A 26,581-nucleotide genomic window follows, 5' to 3' on the forward strand; every position below is an offset into this window, starting at 1 on the left:
ATAGCAGCTTCTGATTCCACACAGCACCTAAACATTAAGACACTACGATTTGTCAAGTTTCAGTATAGAATCCAAGAAGATCCACAATTATCTGAAAGAGCTATTAAAATATCCCTTTATTCCAAATACATGTCTCTGCGGGGCCAGATTTTCTTCATACTCTTCCATCAAAACAACATATGGCCACAGACTGAGTGCAGAAGCAGATATGAGAATCCTGCTGTCTTCTAATACACCAGCCATTAAAGAGATTTGCAAAACTATATTTTAAAAAACGCTACTCCTGTTGCTTTTTTGTTTTAGAAAGCGTTATTTTTCATTAAATGTTACTTGTGTTAACATAAACGAGTTTATAGTTGTTGTTTTTAAATGAATAAATACATATACTTAAAAGAGTTTTAATCTCTACTCTTCTCCAACCTTCTGAGTTTTGGTGCTATATACAGATTTGTCCATTTGCTCATTTATTTATTCAGGGGGATGTGAGTGTTCTTTTATCCTAGAAATGTGGGAGCAGATGGCAAAGTAGGACAGAAATGATGATGAGGCCCTGGTCAATGTGCAGACACTCGTGCCAATGATGCAGTGTCTTCTGAACTTTTTTTTTTTTTTGGTTGGCGTTCATGTTTCCCAAATCACTATCTCCAGTCCAAGGCTCTGTTCTAGACTCTTAACCAGAGCATAATCGCTCCCTTCACCCCACATCCAATCAACTCTCAAGTCCTGGAAAGGACTTATCAGTAGCTTCAAATGTTTCCACTTTTCTCCATCCATCCAAGTTCAGGCTTCCTTTATCCCTCACTGAAACCATTACAGCAGCCTTCCCACTGATCTCCCTGGCTCCTGTCTAACCCTTTTCTCACCTGTCCCCTACACTGCACCGCACATCACCGCCAGCATCCCATCAACAGGACCAGGACTGAGGGCTCTCATCTCCACTTTACAGATGAGGAAAACAAGGCTCTTAGGTCACTTGCCCAAGTGGGATTTTTAGGAGGCAGATCTGGTTGGGTCACTCCCCTAGCTTAACCTCCAAGGACCCTAACTCCCGGGATAAAATACAAGCTCCTGAACAAGGCCCACAGGCCACGGGCCCCCCATATCAGCTTCCCAGCACCTGTGCCCCTTTCATCTCCAAGCTTTTTTAACCCCTGTTGTTTGCTGTTCCCTCTGCCTGGGCCACTCTTCCTCCAAGGGTTTGGCTTCGGTGTATCTTCCTTCAGGAAACCTCCCTTGACTCCCTGCGACTGGGGGAGGTACCCTTCTTGGGAGTTCCCATGGCAACCACTACTCACTCTAAGGGTAGCCCTTCTTACACTGCTCTCTTGTTTTGTTGTTTTGTTGTTTTATTCCCCCACCCCCATGAGTGAGGTTGTTTCATACTTGTAACACATTTAGGTTCTTTGGTCATATTCTGCATGCCATGCTAGGATCACCTGACCTCCTAAATCATTTTTTAAATTTGCATATATTAAAGGTTTATGCTCTGTGCTGTGACATTCAATTTCACGCATCTGCCACTGCTGCATCACACAGGACGGTTTCACTGCCCCGAAAGCTCCCCTGCGTTCATCTCTCCAACACGCCCTCCCCACCTCAGCACACTGTTCTAACTGCCTGTTTACCTGACTATCTCCCTCTCGGGTTCAGGATCCGCTCTGTTCAATGCGGGGTCCCCAGGATGAGGCAACGCCCCATCTGTCAAGTCCAAGAACTGGAAACTCTTTTGGTGCACCGACAGCTCAAACGTGTCCCTGAATGGCCGTGGAGGCTGCTCTAGGGCCCCAGCAGCACTTTTCCACAGCTCTTCCCAGATGCTTGTCTAAATGAACGGAACACAGATGCCTCAGGCTGCTAACATGTCTGCTGGGCTCAGGAAGGGGGAACCGCTCAGAGGGACCTGCTGCTCACGAAATGGGTGAGGGTCGACCTCACGAAAGGGAGGGTGTTGAGTGGGGAGCGCACGGGGAACCCTGAGAAGCTTTGGTCGGGGAGCCCCACATTTCAACCAACACACTCCATGGCAGTCTTGGCGCTAGACGGGCACCATCACCGCAAGGCTGCAGGCATCAAGGCACGCTCTGTGGACGGCTAGGCAGGCTGCAGCAAGGACTTGGCCTTGAAAGTCTAGGCCATGCTAGAGGCTAGAAATCTGCCTTTCCAGCTCCTATGATTTGAGAAGGAGTTGGGAGAACTCCAAGGCTGTGGGTGGAGGGGAGATGCTTCTGAGAGCTGAACCGTCGGAGCCCAAACAATGGCTTTCTCTGTGCAGCGGGCTGTGCACCTGGTGCCCGCACAGGGCCCTCTGTGCTTTTGTCCTTCCGCACACAGTGCTGTCCACACATAGACGGGGCTTATAAATACCCTCCAAGGGAGAAGTGAAACCACTGACCAGTTCTCCTTTTCTCGGCTGAGCTGGCGCCCAGCAGCTACGAGCAGCTGGTACCAACTCACATTCCCCAGTGCAGCGGCTCAACCCGTTCTTATTATTTTACGGTTGGGAAGCTTTTGGCAAACATCCTGTTTAGAATAAAATGGGACTCGGACTGACTATCGGGGGCTAAATTTACCACCAAGAAACTTCGAACAAAATAAAAGAGAAAGCAAAGGGAAAGGCAGGCCTACGAGTGCACCATCCACAGAGAAGGAACGTCAGCGTCTCCTGGCAGCGAGCTTTTTACCTGCACGTAGAAGGTCCTGGAGCTGGTTATGATTTCAAACAGGTTGTCTCTCATCAGCAGATCACTAGACAGAGAAAGAGGTAGAAAGTTACCAGGCATGCTGGTCACCCGTTGAGGACCTGATTCACCCTGAGGCAGGTACCTGTGGCCCCTACCCTAAAAAGGGGGTCACAGGCCATTCCTCCTGCTCCCCTGCCTCAGAAGGCATTACAGGGCTTCCTCTAGCTTCACTTCCTGGAGGGTCTCAAGTGGTTTAACCATCCCCATGGATCCCCCTCCCCAGTACACATCACCACCAGTTCTAACAGGACAAAGCTCCTTGGCCTCCAAAACCTCCTGCCTCACATGCACCACACCCCACACCGTCTACGACTGTGTGCTTCTGTAGTGGCTCAGATGTACTGATACAAAGTGCTTGGTGAGAAGTACTGTTTCAAGTGTTTTTATTTGAGGGTCAAGTAGATGAAAATTTTATTGGTTTTATATATATACACAAGCACACACTGTTCTATGTCCATTATGCTCCATTAAATATATATTTTTACATACATATATGTTATTGAGAGATGGACATATAACAGTATATTTGTAAGATAAAAAACAGTATGTTCATTTCAGGTGTACAGCATGATTTGATATTTGTATACACTGCAAATGATCACTGTCTCGTACGTAACACTCAAATTTTTTTTCTTGTGATGAGAGTATAGCTTTTAAGATCTACTACTCCCTTAGCAACTTTCAAATATAGAATACAGTGCTGTCAACCACAGTCACCGTGCTGCACACTGCATCCCCAGGACTTACTGATTTGATAACTGGAGGTTTGTATCTTTCGACCCCCTTCACCCATTTCGGCCACTCCCCACCCTCCGCCTCTGACAGCCACCAATCTGTTCTTTGTGGTTTTTTTGTTTTGTTTTGTTTTTGTGGTACGTGGGCCTCTCACTGTTGTGGCCTCTCCCGTTGCGGAGCACAGGCTCCGGACGCGCAGGCTCAGCGGCCATGGCTCACGGGCCCAGCCGCTCCGCGGCATGCGGGATCTTCCCGGACCGGGGCACGAACCCGTGTCCCCTGCATCGGCAGGCGGACTCTCAACCACTGCACCACCAGGGAAGCCCTTCTTTGTGTTTTTTAATGTGTTATTTCCTCCGATCTTCCCAACAATCCAAGGAGGCAGTAAGACTTTCCCCACTTTATGGATGGGGAAACCCAGGCTCAGAGAGGTTCCATGATTTGTCCATGGCACCGGAGTAAGGAACCGGCAGAGCCAGGATTTGAAACCGGGTCCGACTCCAGAGTCTACACTCTTAGTTACTCCACCACCAGGTGCCTCTCCTAAGGGACCTGAATCTCTTATTTCCAAAGCCTTTCTCCACCCACACAGCAATGGCATCAGCTTCACTAAATCCCTGCTCTCAGAAGGGGACTGGAGAGGAAAAAGGGAAGGAGAGAGTAGACCACTTGAGGATGCTTCAAATTGGGTGTGAGGTTTGGAAGAGGGACCCTACTTCCGCAAGGAAGAAGGCGAGAGGTGGCTGATGCTCAGCCACAAACCTCCAATCAGCCGGAATTATTTACAGGGTGAAATGCCTGCTCTGTGTATCCAGTCACCGTGGGGAACATATAAGGAGTAAAAGATCTAATTCCTTCCCCATGAAAGAACATAAAAAAGCAAAACTATACTGTCAGATGTTAGACTGCGTGTTATATGCCAAGAGTTAGAATAATTCCAAGAAAGGACTATTCACAGGGGGACTTCCCCGGTGGTCCAGTGGTTAAGACTCTGCACTTCCACTGCAGGGAGCCCCGGATTTGATCCCTGGTTGAGGAACTAAGATCCTACGTGCCATGTGGTGTGGTCAAAAAATTAAAAAAAAAAAAAAAGAAAGAAAGGACTGATCACAGGCAGGGCTGGCTTCAGGAATCAGGACTTGGAAGGAAACGGCAGGTGCGCTGTCAGTGACACGGTCACCTGGGCAAAGGAGGAGCATGAGACTAAAGACCTACATGGGCGGGGACAGCAATCAGGGGTCAGACAGACCTGGGGACCCAATCCTGACTCCACTGGGCAAAGGTATTTTAGGAATATTTTTAAAACTTTGTGAGCCTTTCTATCCCAACTGTAAAATGGAAATCAGAAGCCCTCCTCTACCAAGCTTCTTACCACAAAGATCAGTTATAAGTTATATAAGGCATCTCGTAAGTTATATGAGGCACCTGGTACACTGAATGTCACATACTGGCCATTTGAAATGCATTTCATTAGCTATTATAATTCCTTTCTGAGTATCTGAGTGGAGATGGCTCTTCTTTCTGGATAAGATGCTTTAACCTTTTAAACTATTCATGCACATACAGCACAATCATGTAATCTACTACAGAGGAGGTAAAAGCAAAACAGGGAGGACATCCCCACCCTTTTCATATCTACTTCTCAGGCTACATGTTGCCTTTGAATTCAACTCAATTCGATTCAACAAAACGTTAACTGACTACTCAGATGCCCTAACCCCCATGACTGGGTTTGGGAGACCCCAGTCTCACAGGCCTGGAACCTGCAGGGCCTCGGCAACTTCCTTCCCCGAGGACCTTCAACTCCCTCAAGTCTTTTCCTCGGAGTTCAGTCTGACTCTGGCTCAGGCAAAGTGCAAAGCGCTCTTAGGAACAAACATTATCTGGGTTCCCTAAGCTGCCCCAATACGCCCATCAACCTGCACGGGCCTCCAGGGTCAGGAACAAGCCCCATCTCTCCTCCACCCACTGTCACCTCTGGAGCCACACTTCTGCAACTTCCATCTGTAGCACCTTTCACGAATGATAATTTGTCGGTGGGAACTTCCCGCATCTTCCTCATTCTGCAACTGCCGTTTGCAAGGCTCACAACAGTCCCTGCTTCCTTGGGCCACAGCACACCTCGTTTTCATGCAAGACCCTCCCATGCCTTCATGTGAGAACAGTCAGTCTGCTGCTAACAGCTTCCCTGGGGACGCAGGCTCTGCATGCACAGTCCGTGGGACGGAGATTCAATATAATACCCCTACAGACTGCAGACTGAGGGCCAAATGAGGACTGCTAGATGCCCGGATGCCCTTGGGTCTCTAAAGTTTGGTTCCAGGGGCACCTGTATGGGTGTTGGATATGGGAGAGCCCTCGAAGAGGCCCCAGGTCCCAAACTCGTCCTATGCTCTGTGGCACTGGAAACGGTGACCATTTCCTAGTGGAAACAGGAACACGTTAAAAATACTTCCTCGTCCTGCCCAAGAGCATTGTTGTGAATCATCCTCATGTTAAGAAGACATCAGGGACTTTGTCCAAATGAGGAGAGGAGAAAGGCATAGCAAGTTCAGGGCAGAGGCACTGGCATAAACAGGGCTCTGAGCAGATGCACTGAAAAGCAAGTGACGAAGGGCACAGTCCCCCTCCACCTCCGAGCCCAGTCCTCCTGTGAGATGAGCAGCTGACACCTGAGAAGGACCTCTCCTTTGTTCTGTATCCTTTCTTTTTCTCCATCAGAAAAGTATCCCATAGGCTCGTTTCAGGAGTGAGAGTAAGGGAATGGGAAGGGGATAGGTTTGCCCAGCGCCCTTTCACAGCTGCGGCAGCTTGGATGTGGAGAGTCAGCCACAGATGTCAAGGAGACAACATCTTCCTGCTCTTGGAAGAAGGTTCTGGTATAGAGCCTCAGAAGGGGAGTAACAGAAGAGTTAAGGCTGAGACGAAGTGAGAGAGTGGCACGGACTTACATAGACTACCGTAAAAGAGATATCTAGTGGGAAGCAGCCGCATAGCACAGGGAGATCAGCTCGGTGCTTTGCGACCACCTAGAGGGGTGGGATGGGGAGGGTGGGAGGGAGACACAAGAGGGAAGGGATATGGGGGTATATGTATAGCTGATTCACTTGTTATCCAGCAGAAACTAACACGCCATTGTAAAGCAATTATACTCCAATAAAGATGTTAAAAAAATAAAAAAGAGTTAAGAGGGCACACGGAGTTCTGACAAGAGAAGAGTAAGCAGGGACAATTACCCAGACTTGACCAGACACTCGTGGGTCTTGAGAACATCCTTGAGGAATATGGTACGCAGTGGTTCTCGGTCCTGGCGGGAAACAGAAAGACAGTGCATGAGGCTGTCAGCCCAACGCCCAGACCAGGCAGCCATCATCATCAGAGATGACTGGCTAAAACCAGGTGGCAAACAAGACAAGGTCTCAAAATAATCAAGAGAGGAAAGAAATCTAAGAAGATGCTCTGTGGCCCTCACCACGAAGGCAGGGAGTTAAGGCCACTTTACGTCACCGTGAAGATGCGCACACCAGGCGGACAGAGGTTAGACACAAGCACCCCCGGAGTCTGTGTGCCCATATCTCTGCTCAGACACACACACGTGGGTGTGACTCCTGTGCCTCTGCCCTCACGGCCCCGCAGGCGGGCCGCAGAGTGACTACAAACCTGCTCACACTTGAAGTAGCAGATGGTGAAGTCGTCCAGCGCAAAGAAGCGCCGTTTCCAGCTCTTGCGCTGAAATAAAGGGTAAAGAGCAGGATGTTAGAAGAGTTCCCAGCATTTCCGGGGGTGCGTTCTGGTTCTAAGCTCCTGGGGACCCCGCCCCACCGAAGCCAGGCTCCCACGCTGGGGGTCAGGGGCAAGGACTTCTTCTCATGGGGCGAATCCTCGGATCACCTCGAGCTGCGGGGCGGGAGTTCTCCCCACCCCAGCCTCTCCCTGGTTTGGGCGGTTTGGGCGTGGCTGGTTCCACGCTCCTCCTTGCAAACTGCCCTCCCCTCTGCCTCGCCCACACCCACTGCTCCCGGGGCCCCCAGAACCCCTCCCAGCCCCCGCATGGACACTCACCACATTCCCTTGCTTCACACAATAGCCGCTCTTAATGAGGGGGGGCCCGGTGGGGACACGGCAGCCTGTCGTGGGGATGTAACTCTGAGACCTTCGAAGGATGGCATGGGAGCCGGGCTCACTTCCTTCCTGCCCATCCCCACCGTTCTACAAGGAAACAGCTGCAGGGTTAGCGCCTCCCCCTCCTGACGCAGCCACACCCCTGACCCCACCCTCTCCGGCCAATCATCTCTTCCTCTTGGGCCACGATGGCAGTCGAGTGAGAAATAAACCAGATGGGTAAGCTGGGGCGAAGTGAGAGAGTGGCATGGACATATACACTACCAACTGTAAAACAGATAGCTAGTGGGGAGCTGCCGCATAGCACAGGGAGATCAGCTCGGTGCTTTGTGTCCACCTAGAGGGGTGGGATAGGGACGGTGGGAGGGAGACGCAAGAGGGAGGGGATATGGGGGTATATGTATATGTATAGCTGATGCACTTTGTTGTACAGCAGAAACTAACACACCATTGTAAAGCAATTATACTCCAATAAAGATGTTAAAAAAAAAAAAAAAAGAAAGAAAGAAACCAGAAAAAAAAACCTTTGGCTTTCCCCCCCCCGAGAAGGCACTGTACGGGGTGCGTTCACAGACCAAGGCTGGGAAGGCTGGGCAGACCCGGGAGAAAGGGAAGACTCTGAACGCAAACCGGACGAGGGCAAGGGACAGTGGGGCTTGTTTCCAGCCATCCTCGACCCCACTTCTCACGGGGTTCACAAGTGCCGTACTGCCACAGAGCTTCAGATGCGGTGGCCTCAGTTTCTGCACTGCCGGTATCTTCTTGACCACCGCATGAGCACTGGCTCCGCTACCCTCACCCCGTCCTCGGTCCAGCCCTTCTGTCATGTCACTGACACACCACGGACACCCCCGAACCCCTCCACCCTCTGGCAGCCCCAGGCCCCAGCACCTGGTTGATGGGCGTGTGTACCACCACGCCTCCGATGATCTCTGTCTTGTAGGCCACCTGTGGCTTCTTCTCTAGGGCCAGAGGAGTTGCTAGGCTCTTGAGAACTTCGGTCGTCAGGGGCAGGTTCCCAACTTTGGGTACCTGGGGAGAATGAGAGAACAGTTAACAGGGAACAGAAGGCCTAGGAAAAGTGGGGAGGCAACAGCAGGCAGGGGGAGGGGAGGAGAGCTAACGTACGAAATTATAGCACGACGCCCCTCCCCCCGCTACCCTTCCATCCATCCAAACCTGTAGATGAGGAATTCAGCAAGCCACGCCCACCACACACACACCCACTCGACAAATGTACTGAGCACCTACTATGAGTCAGCCCTTGCCTGGCTAGAGACCGAAGGGAAAACAGCAAACACAGACACATGTCCTGCCCGCACACCACATACGTGCTGATCAGGGGGACTGACCAAAAATACAGAGCAAGACGAACAATCAGAATGATTACAAATCGTGGCGAGTGCCACAAAGATGATAAACAGGAGCTGAGACTGACAGCAGCAGGGGAACGACGTGAAATGGAATGCTTGGCGTGGCTGGTGTGGGTGGCGGAGGTCTCCAAGGGGAGAGACGCTGAAACAGTAACCTGGTGGACAAAAAGGAGCCGGGAATGTGAAGACGGGAGAAAAGCACGCTCAGCAGTGGGTAAGATGCCTGTGGTATATGGTACAGGACTCGGGGAGCATGAGCTCTGGAGCCCCAGGGCCTGGGGTGTAACTCCTGACCTGTCACTGAGTGACATAGTCATACAGTTGTCACGGTCATCAAATGATAGAGGCTATACATTTCAACACTTTAGAAATATGAATAAAACTACAAAAGTATTTTAACTGTCAAAAAATTCTAAGTAACTTTTTATAAATGGTGCTGACATGTACAAATGCAGCCCTTTCTGTGGAATGAGTTATCTTGGCTCCTCTCCATGACGGAGTTCGAGCACCGCTGCTGATGGAAGAATCACGAAATTTTTAGGGCAAGTTTGAGACCACAGGTTGCAAACTGGTGGCCCAAAGGTAGACTTGCCCCAACTGTGTTTCATTTGTCCTATCCAGTGTGTTTTTCAATCTGCTGTTAAAATCTGGGATATTTCACGTAAAAATCTTGATTTCCAGCAAAGCAGCTGTCCACTCTTCGGATGGGGAACAGATTCTTCAGTCTGCCACAGTCCTGAACGTCCTCCCAACCCGAGGTCATTTATCCTCATTCATGTGGCCGCTTTTCTTCCTCCTTGTCCATTTCTCATTTATACTGGAAAATTTTTCATCACAAGAGAGGCCCAGAGTAGTCCAGTTTTCCGCCCAAAGCCGATTAATACCTAGACAGAGACCAGACCCTGACGCTGCCGATGCAGTACCCACAACATCACAAAGCCTGTCCTTCCCCAGATGTAGAGAACGAACATACGGACACCAAGGGGGGAAAGCAGGGGCGGAAGGGTGGGGAGCGGAGATGGTGGGATGAATTGGGAGACTCGGATTGACATGTATACACCAATATGTATACGATAGATAACTATCTATAATAATAAGAACCTGCTGTATAAAAAGTAAAATAAAATAAAATTCAAAAAAAAAAAGCCTGTTCTTCACAAGGACTCAACGCCCCATGTGGATCTGCCAGGAAAGTAACTGCAGACACCACAAGAAAAACTAACATCCTCCTCCACTTCTTCTACAACCCTGGGAGCTAGAAAGACCTAGAGAATCCGGACTGTTCAGGAGCTCATGGCCCAAGGATATGTTGTATAATGCAGAGAATATAGCCAATATTTTGTGATAATTGCAAATGGAAAGGAACCTTTAAAAACTATATAAAAATTAAAACTTAAGGGACTTCCCTGGTGGTCCAGTGGTTAAGAATCCGCCTTCCAATGCAGGGGACGCAGGTTCAACCCCTGGTCAGGGAACTAAGATCCCCCATGCCATGGGGCAACTAAGCCCATGAGCTGCAAGTACAGCACCCACGCGCTGTGGAGCCTGTGCGCCACAACTAGAGACAAGCCCGCGCGCTGCACCGAGGAGGCCACGCACCACAGCAGAGGATCCCACGTGCTACAACTAAGACCTGATGCAGCCAAAAATAAAATAAATAAATAAATACATACATTTTGTTTTTTAATTAAAAAAATAAACTATTGCAAGCCACAGGGGGGAAAAAAAAGAGCTCATGGCTCAGGGCCATAGGAGAACTCTGCCTGCCAAGGACAGGGACCAAGGGCCACACCCCCTGGCATCTATCGAAAGGACTAAGACCATCATGATTACACTGGGGCCCCAGAAAGGAGACAGGGCCCCTCTTCCTGGCCTGTGCACTCAGCTTAGACCATGGTGGCCTCTGCCCACCAACTCTCCAGATTGGGCCAGAAATCCACCCTGTCCTTTCCTTCTGGCTGAGGAACAACCACAGCTCCCATTGCTTTGGGCCTCTCTTCAGTGCCAGGCAAAGTACCCATCTCTTTACTGCATTATCTCTCATCTCAGACGATCTTATCAGGTAGGCCTTATTTTCTCCATTTCATAGATGAAGTAAACTAAAGCTCATTGAAATGAAGTAATTGCCCCACTGCTAAACACCACTACCTACCTACCTGAACCACCCTTTCCGATTTCTCTGTGTTTTGCTCTGATATGATAGAATTCTTTAGGGATGTGGATTAGTGCTGGGGTGTCCAGAGATATAATCACCGTGGAACAACACAACTGCCTCCAAATGACCCAAATGAATTCCTGAAACCCAGCAAAGAAGGAGGGAAGTGACCTTTCAGCGTTCACGGTGGCCAGAAGAGGACTCCTGGTGACTTGGCTGTTGTGTTGCCTCTCAACCTGTCAGCCCACCTGGAGAACCGCTGGTTGTCACCACTCATGTCCCTGCATCGTGCGTGGGCTGCCTCTGGCCAACCACCTGGAGCCTCTGCAAAGCTGTTTCCACTTCCTGAGACTCTGAATCAGCCTGTGGAGGGCAAACTCACCAATAACTACACTCCAGATCTTGAAAACAAGTTCATCCTCTTGGTTTGTGTATCTCCCAGAATCCCAATGAAAGGTAGGAGCCCTTTCACCCACCGTGGAGGGTCCTCTGATGGGGGAGGCCCACGGGGTTCCCATTTGCAACGTGAAACGAAATTTGCAAGGACTCATCTTTCTTCCCACCAGGCATGGCTAGATTGCTACAAGGAATAATCCAACTTGGGAGGGAAGGAGGGAGAGCTATGCTTTACTTTTACTGCTCAATGTTCAACCCTTTTGAAAAACTTTAGTGAGTTGAATAATGTCTCCCAAAATTGTCCACCCATAACCTCAGAACGTGACTTTATTTGGAAATAGGGTCTTCGCAGATATAATTAAATTAAGATGAAGTCATGCTGGTTTAGGGTGAGCCCTAAGACCAATGACTGATGTCCTCCTAAAAGGAGAGGTCACACAGACACACAGGCCATACAGTGGTGGAGACAGAGATGGAGGCATCCAGCTACTAGCCGGGCAACGCCAAGGACAAGCCACGCAGTTTGTTATGACAGCCCAAGAAAACTAACACAGGAATACTGATACTCCAAGCGAACTCAATTCTTTTTTTTTTTCTTGAGGTACGCGGGCCTCTCACTGTTGTGGCCTCTCCCGTTGTGGAGGACAGGCTCCGGACGCACAGGCTCAGCAGCCATGGCTCACGGGCCCAGCCGCTCCGCGGCATGTGGGATCCTCCCGGACCGGGGCACAAACCCGCGTCCCCTGCATCGGCAGGTGGACTCTCAACCACTGCACCACCAGGGAAGCCCCAACGAACTCAATTCTTTAAATACCATTATGTCGACCATTATCTTCAATCATAAGAACTCAATGACCCAGCACTAAATGCCCAGTGATCTGCGGGCAGAAAAACTGGCTCCTGACCCTGGGAGGATCACTGATCTCCAGGCACTTCCACTGCCTCATTTATAAACAGAGATAATCATACCTGCCCTCCCTACCTAAGGTTTTCACAAGGCTAAAAGAAGCCATAGATATAAAAGTGGTGTGTAATCTAACCTCTTTTTATAACTGCTGCTCATTTTTCATATATTTATAAACTCTTTGAGATCTTGGAAGTCAGAAGGTCCTGGGTTTGAATCCCAGCTCTGCCATTTACTAAACTCTAGATTTGGGGCAAGACACTCATTTCCGTTTTCCTCATCTAAAAAATGGCAGTGAATGCACCTGTCTCACAGGAGTGACATGAGGGGTGAAGAATGTGGCCCGTGAGAAAGCTTGGTTCACTGGATACTCTGTTTGTGTCTTTCATCTCTGCATCTCCCCTGGGATGCTTCACTTTGCACACAAGGTGTCCTAAGATAAAAATGCATGGAACCAGGCAGTAGGGTACCCCTCCTCTTCCTTCTGTCGCACAGGACCTCTGGCAGGAGGAGTGAAGAGATGTATAAGTGGAGCAAAGGAAAGCCAGGAGGGCCCTGGAGGTTATGGAGCCCCTGCAGAGGCTGTGCCATCCCCGCAGGCCTCTGGACTCCCGGCCTCTCGGTACCATCTCACTCCCTCCCACTCCTTTCGCCAGTCACTTCTGTCCAGTGGGGCCAGGAAAGAGGACGGGGAACTAGCTGCTTAGAACAACTCTACACTGAAGGCACAACAGCAAGGCAAAGAGGCCACCGCTGCCTTGCAGGCTGTGTAGCCCAGTTCACCAGGCAGGACCAAGGGAGGAAACACTTAACGAGAAGAAGGTATCAGACATGGAAAGAAACTCCCCAAATTGTGGAAGACACAGAAGGGTGAAGACCTCAACTTGAATGAAGAAAACCTTTACTAAAGTCAGCATTCTAGAGCCACACACACAAACATGTGGGTAGCAGAAGGGAGTTGTCAGCTTCCTCCCCCATGCAACCCGCCATTCCTCTCTCTTTTCACAGGTTTACCAACGTTTATCAGAATAATAAGCCACAAGCAAATCCGCTTTGCACTCTGCTTGGGTGCGGTTTCACCAGTGCTGGGTAGAGTGTACAGGCTTCTTCTATTACTTTATTCACGGGAACCCTGAGATACCGGGGAGAATGATCTGCCCCAGCACAGACTGGCTGTTACCGGAAGTCACTAGAATGTAAGCATTTCTGACTGTACGATACAGAAAATCAAGCTTTTCAGCAAAGCGTGGATTGCATGCCCGAAGCCTGCCTATATTATCGGTTAAAGGTCCAGTTTTTTCCAACCATAATTTCCCCCTCTCTTCCTCCCTACCCATCTCCCTTTCTTTTTCTGTATTTCTAAGAAAGGAGTTCTTCGTTAGCCAAGTCAAGGAAAACAAGAGTCCTCACAGAACAGCCAGTAAACTGGTGCTTATAAATGGAAGGCTTTACCAGGACAGGTCAGTGGATGGCCTGGTCCTCAGGTGGCTTCTTAAAGTCCAAAGAGTCTCCCCCAAGCCAGGAAAAAGTTCTGACTTCCCTCCTCATGTGAGTTTCCTTTACTCTGTTTCTCGGAGTCAGCAATCCATTTTCCAATCCTACCACATTCTGAATCAGCATCCCAGAATGACCCAAACCACGACTGACCAGGAGCCCTCCCAGGAAGCACAAAGGGGACACTCCATAAACTTCCCCTTGAACTTGATTCAAACTCAGACTCTCAGTTCAACTTGTGGTTAGTCAGCCAAGGTGTGAGAAGAGGTAGGGGAACGAGTCTGGAACAGGGTCCTGGGAAAGTCCCTGCCGCCATCTGGGTCGTTCCCATGCGGGGAAGAGGCCCTGACTCCCTCCAGAAAGGAGAAGGATCATACGTACAGTGATTTTGCTGGCTTGGTTCAGGGCTTCGACCCAGTCCTTCAGATCTTTCTGGTCATTGGCTTGAAGAAAATACCTCTGCGAGAGGGCGTTGATGACTGCAAAAGGCACAGGGATGAAGAGAGAAGAACCCAGGTCAGAACACACACAACACAGAGACTCCACAAAACTAAGGCGCTTCAACTAGCAGGGCGGAGGATCCCCGCCACGCAGACAAAGATGTTTCCCACGGTGCAAAGTCACCTGCGTGAATATCTGGGAAGCAGCGGGCTCTGATTTTTAAAAGGTGTGGATTTGGGCTTCCCTGGTGGCGCAGTGGTTGAGAGTCCGCCTGCCGATGCAGGGGACACGGGTTCGTGCCCCGGTCCGGGAAGATCCCACATGCCGCGGGGCGGCTGGGCCCGTGAGCCATGGCCGCTGAGCCTGCGCGTCGGGAGCCTGTGCTCCACAACGGGAGAGGCCACAGCAGTGAGAGGCCCGCAAAAAAAAAAAAACAACAAAGGTGTGGATTATTCCATTGGCCACAAGACAACAATAGCCTTAGTGTGCTGCTGTGCAGGGAGGCAGCTCATCCACCATCCATAAGACACACGCCTGGACAGCTTTTCAGAGGCGCCAAGAGATTGACAGTCGTGATGATACGTATATAATTTTGGCCCCAGTGCTCCTAGTTTCCACTGGCACAGCTGACCCAGGTTAGGGGTCTTGCCTGTGGTTGAGAAATGTAACTAAGCTTGCCTGTGATCAAGTCTGGGACCTGGACCTCATTTTCAACCTGGTCTTTCCTCTGAGCACTCCATAAAGTCAACAATTTACTTCTGGGTTCTTTTTTTTTTTTTTTTTAAGATCCGCTGACCACAAAATCTGAGAGTCATGTTGGAGCTTGGTCATGATATTTAAAGGGAGTGGGAGAAACAGCACAAAAGACGTTTGAAGCAACCTGAAGTTGGGAAAGGGGACAGATCAAAGGACCATTTTACTTTCCAGGCATAAATAAGCCGGAACTGGAGGAGGTGAGCATTGTGGGGTAGACAGAGAATCCCTTAGTTCATTCATTTATTCATTCAGCAAATATTTAGTGAGTACCCGCTGTGTGCCAGGAACCACAATCTAAGTGCTGGGGATACAGCAAAGACAAAGCAGAGAAGCATCCCTGCCTTCATGGAGCTCACACTCAGAACCAGATAGACGACAGAAGCTATCTGTTAGCATCTGCTCGCAGCACTCAGTACAGCCCTGAGAAGGCAGTAGAAGGCAATTAAATACTGATGATTCAATGACCTGCCTCCACCGAGCGGCTCTGCTTCCTGTGTCACTCCCACCGGTCACTCATTTGGCAACAAGACTCTCAACAGAACGTTCCTCCTTTTCTATCATCCCCCAACTCCTTCGAGTCTCCACGTGTCCTGAGCACACCGTTACTCTGCTCTGAGATGAAGGTTCCCGAAAACTTTGGGTAGATACCCGGCACCCTGCCCTGCAGAGCCAGGAAAACTGAGACATCACTGGCCCCTGTGCCTCCGTCTCATATTGTTAAGAATCTTTGCAGGGAGACCAAGGAAAGGAGAATCAATTGAGACCCACGGACATGGCTGGGACAGCAGTCACTCACACACACAGGGTATAAGTCACATGTGGTCATAGGACTGTCTCCACTCGAAAGAGGAAGCTGCTGCAGGAGTGTGTTCAGAAAACCCGTCCTGGGCTCAGTACTTACCAAAGCAAAACGGAGTCTTGGGTTTCTGCTTTGGGGTGGCTATGCTCACCTAAATCAAATGAAAAATAAAAGAAACATGAATATGTTTCCAACAGTGTTGTAAAGTTGTGGGGGGGCGGTTCTTAAATTTTTTAAATTGGAAAAACTTTATACAAAAAGAAGAGTATATAAAACATATTTGAACATTTTAAGAACTAATAATTAAGTGGAAGCCCTGTCCTCATCATCCAGATCAAGAAATAAGCCACTATCGGTCCTATTTCTTAGAAGCTCTATTGTGTGCCCCTGCCTGATAGAATCCCGTCCTCACCCCTCGGAGATAATCACTATCTTGATATCTGTGTTGAATCTTCATCCTTGCAAAAACTCTTAAAATCCACTGAGTCCTGATAAAATTCTCTTTGGACCACAAACATGCGCTGGCCCCGTTCACACGAGCAAGATCCCACTCCTCTCCCAACCACCAACCTCCTCCCTAAACAGCTCTTCGAATTAAAGGTGGAACTGTCACAAATACACAGATTCCAATCAGAGTTCGCAGAAAGGTGAGGCAGCCCGTCACTCACTGCACTGGGACAACTGATCAACCTCCCTTATCTCTACGCTTACTGTTTCACCATGAAAATAAGCACTTGCCACCTGCCCAGAGAGGGGCCGATGGAATCAGAGAGCATACCCGTATTGAAGTAGAAGGGTTTTTCTATCTCCTGCTGTGTTATCTTGCTTTTTCAAGCCTGCCTCTTATATGTATATTCCTGAGTATGTGCATGTTGTGAGCCCACCTCATTCAGGTTCAAATACACTGAACAAATAAAGGAAAGCATATTCCATCATATGGAATTAGGTGACTGCCCTTGATGGAGGCTGAACCTCCCTGAAGCAGGCATCCACCACTGTACCTGGGAATTAAAATTAATACTGCCCGGAATACTCAAGACGGGAACCAAGGTGGCAGCCTATAAAAGATCAAAGGAAGGACAGGCGGTACAGCCTGGGCTTCGGTGCCAGAGCACCAGGCCCCCAATCCCAGGCGGCCCAGTTGTCAGACCCCCATTTCCTGTTCTATCAAATAGGGTTAGTAAATCACATTCCCATAGGGCTATGGTGAGGATTAAATGTGACAGTGCAGGTGAAGCCCTTAAGCCATCCTGTCACACAGGAGCTGCTCAACCAAGGAGGGGCTATTTACACCCACTCCACATACTGATACAAGCCATGCCGTGCTTGGCACAATGGGCAAAATGCCGAGGGCCTTGTGAGCTTCTCCGGGGCCTAAAAAAATGCAACATTAATAAATATTTAATTAAATGTCTGTATAACATTATATCAACCTCATTGACAAGTATTTAAATAAATGCCTACAAGATGTCACACATTAAGTCAACTTCATTCGCGTTTCAATTAAACATTCACAAGAATCGCACTACATTCGAAAATAATTAGTAGCTTCGATTTTCTTGGTTCATAAGAATCCTTGGATGCGCAAGAGGATAGCCGAGAAATTAGAGCCAATCATCAAATAAGTTACAGCCAAATCATTCCAAAAGTAAAATGATTTAAATCCTTTCAAATATCTTACAACCAGACAATTAGAGTCAACGAGGGATGTGGGTGCATTTTGATATGTTTACCATGATGTGAGGTGGAGAACAGAGGGCCTAAGAAAGTGTTTAAATAGTCTCGAAAAACATGAAGATTTATGCAAAGGTAAGCCCCCCTATCCTGAGTACAGACACACACAATGCAAATTCCATTACATCTTCAGCACTCCCAGGAACCGTGCGCTGGAGCCTCATGACGTTGAGTCCTGGCCCCCGTGCCATCTTGTTCTCCTGGGATTCAGACCTCAGAATTCAATCTGAACCACACTGTGTGCCTTTATCCTGTTTGCCTCTGATGCTCTGATCTGTCAGTGACTCACGTGCTTCCTCCTTCAGCATCCGTGTTCCTGCAGCTCCTATGCGTCCTGCCCTTGGTTCCTGTATAACCTTGACCATCGCAGAACTGCCTCGGCCATCCCGGTCCTCAGTACCCACCTATCTCACGGCTGCCCTCCTACCTTTGGCTTTCAAATGGCAGTGAAAAGCTGGGTGCTTTGAGACTTCTCTCTGGCTTATTAGGAGACTTGCTCTTTCTCCCCGACACTGGCAATTTATCATCAACGAGAGAGCACCACTGTGGGCCCTTTCGCCCTGGCTGGGTGACAAACAGGCCCACTCTGACCACAACTTATTACCAGCCTATCCGGGGAGAATGTGCTTATTACCGGAACCCAAGCTTTCAAAGAGATCGCCTGGTTTTCCATTTGTTTTTGTGTGTTTATCCAGCGTTCAGTTGGGGGTACGCCGATTACACGCATGCACGTCTATAATTTGCCTCGTGGGGACCACAGAAGGATTATTGGGCAAAGCAGCTCTTGCTGAATTAACAGGACTTCAGTTCCAGGCTGTTGAGCAAGGGTAAGACCCTCAACATCTCTGATCAGCTTCCCGACTGGCAAAGCCAGAGTGGAATGACTTGTCCCCTTCTTAGAGTCCCGGAATGACAAAAGAAGAAAACGAAGTCATAGCTACTGGTTGCTGTGCCCTCCAAGAGAAGGGCCAGGGTTGGGGTGGGGGGTGGGGCCTCACTTACCATGAAGAGGTATAGCTCTGGCCTCCCCCCAGCAGAATCCCCGCCGCCTGGGAGGCATCACCCCACTCCTCCCACCCCTACCGTCTGCTGGTCACCAGGACAGGCCATGCAGCCTCCTTCACAAGAAGTGAAGAAGGAACAGACGCTCTTGAAGAAGCAGTGTGGCTGACAGGCTGACGCTGGCCGCAGTTAAGTAGCTGCAGAACGGTGGTTGACCGATGGGTCCTCGGTGAGAAGGCAGCGAGAGGCGGTCGGGACGTGAGGGAGGGACGGGCACGGGTCACCCGCAGGGTGACGCAAGCGAGGCCGCCCCACAGCTCGACAGACTCTCAGGAACTTGCTCTTATCAGATCGCGCACAGACCACAGGAGCAGCAAAGTCGTGGCGCGCCGGGGCACTGCTAGCCCGCCCCACCCTGTCTGCCCTCGGCCGGAAGTGGAGCTGGGGCCCCTCTGGCAGAAGCAGCAGCGGCAGGCCGCGGTCTCGGAGCTCCGGTGCAGCGCGCGGCCTCCGTGTCCAGGGAGACCCTGCCCCACGAGGTGGCATCAAGAGCAGGGGAAGCGGCAGCCACCTACCCAGAGCAGCGGGAGGGGCTCTAAGCTGGGGTCTCCGGACCAGCTTCAGGGAGTCAAGGGGCCCTGAAGCCACAAGCAAAATCAGGGTGTGTGCACACATGCGTGATTTACCTGGGAAATGAGACCACGCTTTTCATCAGACTTTAGAAAGGATCCCTGACACCCCACCCCTGCAAAAGCCAGGAACACTGTTCCAGGAGGGTCTTCATTACAGTTAAGGAAGGGCCCGGCCCTGACAAAATGGAACGCGAGCTGGAGGTGGGACGGTGGCCGTGGCCTTGTGGAAGAGAAGGGCCCCCAGGCAAAGCGGGGAGGGGGGTAGCACCAGAGGCCAGCATCCATTTTTTTCTGGTTTGCCCAAGAATTGGTCCTGCCTGTGTCAACAGCCTGCACGACATCAAGTCAAGAACCTTTATCTCTGCTGGCCTCTCTGAAGGACCCCATCTTCCCAACACCAGCCTGCAAGAAGGAGCACCCCTGAACGAAGAGGCCACACAGACGCTCTGGCCAGGCTGCCACTGCCGGTTAAACGCTTTCCTCGGGGAGGGAACACCTAGGGGTTAACAAGAAGTAACCCGAAACGCTGAATTTGATACCAGCACCCGGCTAAATGTTTTTCTGGGAAAACCCCTGCTTTGGGACATTGGGTCAGGCTCTCTGAATCCTCTTTCTTTGAACCTCCTAACGAAGTGACCCAATGAGCTCCCAGCAAGACAGGACAGAAGAGGGAGGGCCCAGGCCTCCGGACCGCTGGGCCGGGAGGCGGCCACATTCTAACCACAAGGCATGCAAATTGCCTGCTTCCACAGGCCCCTCCCCCTCCCCAGGTCCTTCCCTGCTCCCTCTGAGGCGCTCAGACACTGCCTGCAGCTTCTGCCTTGGCACCCGGCTGTGTCTGCCAGACTCTGGCCTGCAGCCCCTGCAGCTGCTCCCACCTCCGGCCCAGCTGAGATGGAGGGCTGCCCAAGGACTCCCGAAGCCTGTTACAAAAAGGAGCCAGGGGCCACTCAGATCAGGGCCTCATCCTCCCTGAGGATGGGAGAACGTGGACAAGGAAGCCGAGGTCCCCAAGAGACTTGACGTGAGGGGTGTGTGGGGAGAGCAGGCCTTCCGGAACCTCGGTCCTGGCTGGGCGCCACCTGGCTCTCCTCACTGGACAGAGCTCCTCTTTCTAACGAGGCTCTAAATCTCCCGGCCTTTTTTTTTTTTTTTTTTTATCACTGCTGCACCACAGTTCAGCGCTGGTGCCTGCCCCAGGGAGGGGCCGCTAAACAAAGCTGAATTCAGCGGCTACGTCTGGGCATCAGCAACCAGTCCCAGGCCCCACCCAGGTCTCAGCACGGAAGAGGGGCTGCTCTCGCCCTGTCTGTGCAAACAGGACCAGGGGATGGACTGTCGGCCTGCCCGCCGGACCCTCCAGCCCTTATCTGGCCGCTGAATGGCTTCCTGGCTCATCTGGGAACGTCCTCGGGGCGCTCGCAGCCTCCCTGCCACCGTGATCCAGTCCCGGTGATGCACGTCATTCCGGCGCAGGCCTCACTCCTCGTGAGCCACGCCAGCGGAACCACGCCATTTGGGAAGAATCCTTTTCGGTCACCAGGTTTTTTGTTGTGTTTGTGTTCCTTTTTGTCCCGATTACAAAAACCAAGTCACGTCCCACTCTTCCCTCCACCCCCCATCCCTCCTTTGCGGGAGTTGGTAGCAGCACTGACTGCTGGGTGCCAGGAGGGAGAGGCCACAGGCCACCCTCCAAGAGCCTGCTGACCACAGGCCACCCCGCCCCAGTCAGCCGCAAGCTTCCATGGGCCACCGTGAGGAAGGGGAACACGTTGTGGCCAAGTAACACGCCCAGATGCCAATGCCCGAGGTGTGACGCTTCCTCTGGGTTACATCCTCAACCCAGTCACGGACCATGAATCCCCAGAGCTCCAGGCCAACGTTACCTTCGAGATGTAGGTCAGCTGCAAAGATCCGACGGCTCCTGCCCCAATTGCCAGGTTCTGAAAGACACACGTTTTGCGTTTTAAGAAGGATGCTCTCTGAGGCAGTGAAGCACGACTAAGAGACAGAAGACCAAGATTCTGGTGCCGTTGATGCCATTTTCTGGCTTTGCAACCTTGAGCAAGTCACCTACCTGTTTCTTTTTTGATTTTTTATTTGATATTGGAGTACAGTTGATTAATAATGCTGTGTTCGTTTCAGGTGTACAGCAAAGTGACTCAGTTACGCATATACATGTATCTCTTCTTTTTCAAATTCTTTTCCCAATTAGGTTGTTACAAAGTATCGAGCAGAGTTCCCTATGCTACACAGTAGGTCCTTGTTGGTTATCCTTTTCAAATATAGCCGTGTGTACCTGTCAGTCCCAGACTCCCTAACTATCCCTTTCCCCTACCCTTCCCCCCTGGTAACCATAAGTTCATTCTCTAGTCACTTACCTATTCTTCAGCTCACTTTCCTCGTCTGTAAAATAGTGATAATTCTTGCTATGGGTATGTGGACTTAACATTTCCCTTGGCCTCATTTATTATAGAGAGGTATTCTAGTACAGTGGTTAAAACTGGGGGCTCCACCATTTGACTGTGAATAAGTTCCTTCACTGCTAAGCCTCAGTTTTCCCTTCTGTAAAAAGAGGGATAGGGCTTTCCTGGTGGTGCAGTGGTTGAGAGTATGCCTGCCAATGCAGGGTACACGGGTTCGTGCCCCGGTCTGGGAGGATCCCACATGCCGCGGAGCGGCTGGGCCCGTGAGCCATGGCCGCTGGGCCTGCGCGTCCGGAGCCTGTGCTCCGCAACGGGGAGAAGCCACAGCAGTGAGAGGCCCGCGTACCGCAAAAAAAAAAAAAAAAAAAGAGGGATAATGATAGTACCTACCTCACCAGACAGTTCTAAGGATGAGTTAATAGATTTACACCACCTGGAAGTGTCCCTGGTATATAGATGACTCTGAACAAGTGTTAGCTATTATATACATATATATGTATATATATAAAATTCTTCAAATTCAAATTCTTTTCTTAACAAATAGGGTACAGGTTCACACAATATAGAAAAAAAAGAAAAGTCAAAAACATAGCTGTTCAGTCTATTTCAAAGGACACTTACAAGTACCAAATGGAATGATGTCCGTACACTATAAAACACCAAGTCAGTGCATTATTAAAACATCAAGAAACTCACAGGCACCTTGTCTGGCAATATTCTACCCTGGCAGAATCTCTTCAGCTTTCTAACTTCTCCACTGTCAGAAATGAAGTGTTGAAGACACACGGGCGGTAGCGTATCAAAAAAATGGCCAAGATGAGAAATGACAGCTGTGGAGTTTCTCACTTATGACTTGGCAAATCCAGTCCCACAGGGACCTGAGAACGTGTCCATACTCCTGGTGGCCTCTTGAACTGCTGCCATAGGCCTCAAAGAATGACCTGGAAGCCCTCACTTCGAAGACATGGGGTCTTCTCAAAGCAATAAGCAGAGGCAAATCTAGGACAATGGGGATTTAGTAAACTTCCTAAAGGGTCAGTGGTGAAATGACCTGTCATTCCAGGAGACTGCCCTTAAGAAATACCTTAGCTGGCAGCGAAGTGTCCTTCTAGGCCCAATTACCTCAATTAACATGCATCACTTGAAGCAAAGGCAATGTGTGAAGTTTCCTATTCACAAGAAAATGGATGGGGATAAAACCACAACAAAAGGATTCTCAGAGCTCAAGAAATTCAGAGAGAAATCTAGAAAGGACATCTCCCCCCTTTTGCAAATGAGGCCATAAGTCTAAAAGCTGCTTTTGAGTAGCTGTTTTAGCCTTTTGAATATGGACGATTAGATTTACACATTTGTTTTAACTACATAGTGATTGCATTTGTTTTTTTTTGTTTTATTTTTTAGAAAAATCTCTATTGGGTAATGACAGATAGGCCTTGTATCCCTAAATCAGAGTCCATGAAGGAGCCACAGCACTCCAAAAGGCCAGTGAGCAGCTGACGCTGCCCCAGAGGAGGCCGTGAACCACCCTAGGCCTCTGCTGGACACTGGGCACCTGGCCCTCCCCCAGCCCCCGTTCTGCACTCGAGAAAAGTGACTCATGAGTGAGGGGATTTGCTCAAGGTCACACAACTGGCTCGGGTCTCCTGACTTCCACGCTGATGCCCTAGATGCAGCACACTGTCATTTCAAACCCTTGAGTGGCTGGAATTCCAGCTGAGACATTATCACCCGAGGACCTCAGGCAAGTTTCTCTACCTATAAAATGAGGCTCATCCGCCCCCGTTCCCTAGGCTTGTTGTGAGAGTTACATAAGAATAAACAGCACAAGCCCAGCAAAGGGCAGCTCCCATCCTCGACCCAGAGCGCTAATTACAAGACGCAGATGCCAAGTCTCAGAGCCACTCTTGCTCAACTTGCTTTCCTCACCCCAAACCGCAGCCTGAAGGCCTCCAGAGCCTTAGCCTGAATTACAAGCGATGAAGTGGGATTTGGGGAGCCACTTAGACACTAACCTGTGCGTCCTGCCAGATGTGAGCTGATCCCATTCCAACGACCTCATCCCCCCTACCCTCCAGAGGGAGGGCAGCTCCACCCTCAGCCCCTGCCCCCCTGAGCTCTCCCGCTTCAGAGACAAGGCCACATCAGTCTCCCGGCCCAGCTACCCTGGGACGGGGGTGTCCCCACGCCCCTCACCACGGCCCATCCTCGGCCTGCCTGCTCCTAGGCTCACAGGCACCTCCCTCCTCCATGAGGAGCCAGGAAAATCTGACGCATGTCTGAAAATGCAGCTTCCCCCCACCTTCCTCCCCACCCAGGGGGAAGTGAGTGACAGGAGAAAATAGCGCCAAGATCACAGAGGCTTGATCCAGACGGACGGCTCAGTGTCCACTCCGATTGCTGGACCTCGGAGATGAATGACAACAACTCGCTGCCAGGATGGCGGCCCCAGGCAAACACTTCCCGGGCCAGGAAGAATGTGCCAGCTGCCTGAGCAGAGGGCTTCGCAGCCAGATGTCAGGGCAAGAACACCAGAAGCCAGCGCCTGGGGAGGGCCAGGTGTCAGAGCCCAGGCGAGCACCACCTCCTCTGGGGAAAGGACGGGAGGCCCTGCCTTCACAAAGGCATGTTGTCCACCGCTGCAGCCTGCCCTGCCCTCCCACCCCCGCCTGAATGCATGCACGCCATCCTCCAATTTTGGTGCACATCAGCCTCTCCCAGGGAGTTTTAAAAGGCCCAGGCTCAAGCCTCACCCGGAAAAACACTGAATCAGAATCAAGTGGAATATGGTCAGAAAGTGCACATTCATTTTTCAAGCATCCCCTAAATAGGCCCAAGTTTGAGAACACTGGTCTACATGACAAAGTCTAGCCCTGGATTTTTGGTTGTTGTTTCTGGCCACACGGTGCGGCTTGAGGGATTTTAGTTCCCCGACCAGGGATCGAAACCGTGCCCCCCTGCCGTAGAAGTGTGGAGTCCTAACCACTGGACCGCCAGGGAAGTCCCCAGCCCTGAGTTTCGTATTGGAGTGTATTTTACTGTGAGTTTAAGTCTCTTCTTGCTAGATTTTAAGCACTTTGAGGACATGAGTAGCATCTTATTCCTCTACCCAGGAGACAACTCGATTTTTAAATGAAAACACAATTTGCATGGTGGTTAAGTTCGCAAACCAGTCCTTAAGAGCCTGCTACCCTCATAGGATACTGGACAACCAGGACAGCATCTCTCTACCACTGGCAAACATTGTGCCTTCAGGAAGACCTGTTCAAGTTTGAACTTGGGTGTCACTTGAGTCTGCAGTTCCCCTGTCCTGGGGCAGAGTTCCTGTGGGACAGGAACTGGGTGCAGGGGGGAGCGAAAAGAAAGAGTCCCCAGTAGAAGGGAGTCAAGGACCTGGGGGAGGGAGTTGAGGAAGGGGTTAGGGAGGGGCCAGCAGACGGGGAGTGGAGACAGAGGTTGGTGGGAAGGCTGCCTGTATGGATCACCTAGGGACATTTTCATACAAAGAATGCTCATGCTTCATTCCAGGGTTTTAACACAAAGGGTAGGGCCCAGGCACCTGTATGTTTTTAAAGTTCGAAGGTGAGTCCACCCCACGGCCAGGTCTCAGGCCCCCAGTTGCAGACTCTGGCTGGGCCTGCTGACTCTGCACTGGAGACCCAGCAGCGGGTGAGAAAGGCCAGTCACCCTATCATTGCACCATCACCAAGAGGGAAGAGGAAGACGCCAGGGCAGTGGGCACAGAGGGGGAAAGGAGATCCCAGCCCCACGCTGGGTGTCTGTGAGTCAGGAGCAGCCTGTCCATTTCTGGGGCTTCTAAATTTTCTGGAACAACGTAGGGCATAGGGCACGTTCCTATTTAATGGCGGATGGTTTTAGGAAGGCGCGGCCAACCCTTGCTTTCTGCTCAAGGGTTCTCCTGCCACCAAGGGCCCTCAAGGGAGTTCCCACTCTCTTAACTGGGAAGCAGGGGGTTGATTCTTTCCCATCACCAAGGAAGGAGCTGAGGTGCCCAGAGAGATGTGACACACCTCCCAGGGGGAGCCTTTTTTCTAGAAGCAACATTGTTCCTTGAAAGAGAAAAATGCCCCCATCTTCTAGTGACAGTAACAAGAACACAGAAATGACCAGAAGATCTATCTACAGATTCCTAAATTCATGGAGTGTCAGCGCCAGAGGGTTCTGCGGCCACCCCATCATTCACCACGAGTCCTCTAAGCCTCACCTTGAGGAAATGACTTCCTCAAGGAGCTGAGTGAAGACAGACAGAGGTCCTAACTCCCAGAGTCAATCAGGTGCTTTGGCAAAGCACAGCCCGAGAAAGGAAGGCGGAAACTGACAAATGTTTAGAGTCTGTTTTGCACACTGTCCGTTCATCCCAACAACCCATTTCACGGATGAAGAAACTCGGGATGGAGCAGGAGAAGCAAGTGCTCCGGGTCACATGGGTACTGGGTAGTTACGCGAGGATTTGAACCCAGCCCTTGTTGATTCTCAAATACCATGCACGTTGCTTTACACCAGGCCGCCTCCTGTGAGACGGTCCTTCACATCTACCAGGACCTGCTCATTATCTAAGAGCTGATTATCACCGAAAGGTAAATACAAGAGCCAGACCAGCAGGGTTACACCAAGACGCCCTGAACAGTTGCCCAAACTAGGCAGGGCAAGAACTAGTCAGACTGGCTCTTGGGTGCCAGACTCCAAAAGACCAGGATTCAGAGAGCGAACAGGGGGAAGGAGAGATGCTGGGCCTTCTGACCTTCTCCTATGTGTCTCCTGGGTGCCTGGCAGACAGTCAGGACCTTAAACTCAATAAGCCCACTCTTCACCGCTTTCCTCAACTCAGCCTCCAACACATTTGCCTCAAACTC

The 26,581-nt window shown here is 50.5% G+C and overlaps 1 protein-coding gene across 4 annotated transcripts in view; it reads right to left on the reverse strand.

Annotated features, from left to right (window-relative positions):
• The window catches only part of PLEKHA2 (pleckstrin homology domain containing A2), a 57,379-nt gene that overhangs the window by 9,791 nt on the left and 21,007 nt on the right, over window positions 1-26,581 (reverse strand). For 3 of the 4 annotated variants that reach the window (XM_082608731.1, XM_082608730.1, XM_082608732.1), the window contains exons 3-10: window positions 21,171-21,227; window positions 16,019-16,067; window positions 14,302-14,399; window positions 8,490-8,630; window positions 7,539-7,685; window positions 7,137-7,205; window positions 6,713-6,783; window positions 2,682-2,745 (exon numbers count right to left, since the gene is read on the reverse strand). In XM_082608731.1, coding sequence (XP_082464857.1) covers window positions 2,682-2,745; window positions 6,713-6,783; window positions 7,137-7,205; window positions 7,539-7,685; window positions 8,490-8,630; window positions 14,302-14,399; window positions 16,019-16,067; window positions 21,171-21,227 — 696 coding nt within the window. Of the gene's footprint in view, window positions 1-2,681; window positions 2,746-6,712; window positions 6,784-7,136; window positions 7,206-7,538; window positions 7,686-8,489; window positions 8,631-14,301; window positions 14,400-16,018; window positions 16,068-21,170; window positions 21,228-23,722; window positions 23,771-26,581 lie in introns of those variants that run through there. The other variant, XM_082608733.1, reaches the window with a different exon arrangement.

This window comes from Mesoplodon mirus (genome assembly GCF_964341445.2).
Source record: "Mesoplodon mirus genome assembly, chromosome: 20".
NCBI classification, from domain to species: domain Eukaryota; kingdom Metazoa; phylum Chordata; class Mammalia; order Artiodactyla; family Ziphiidae; genus Mesoplodon; species Mesoplodon mirus.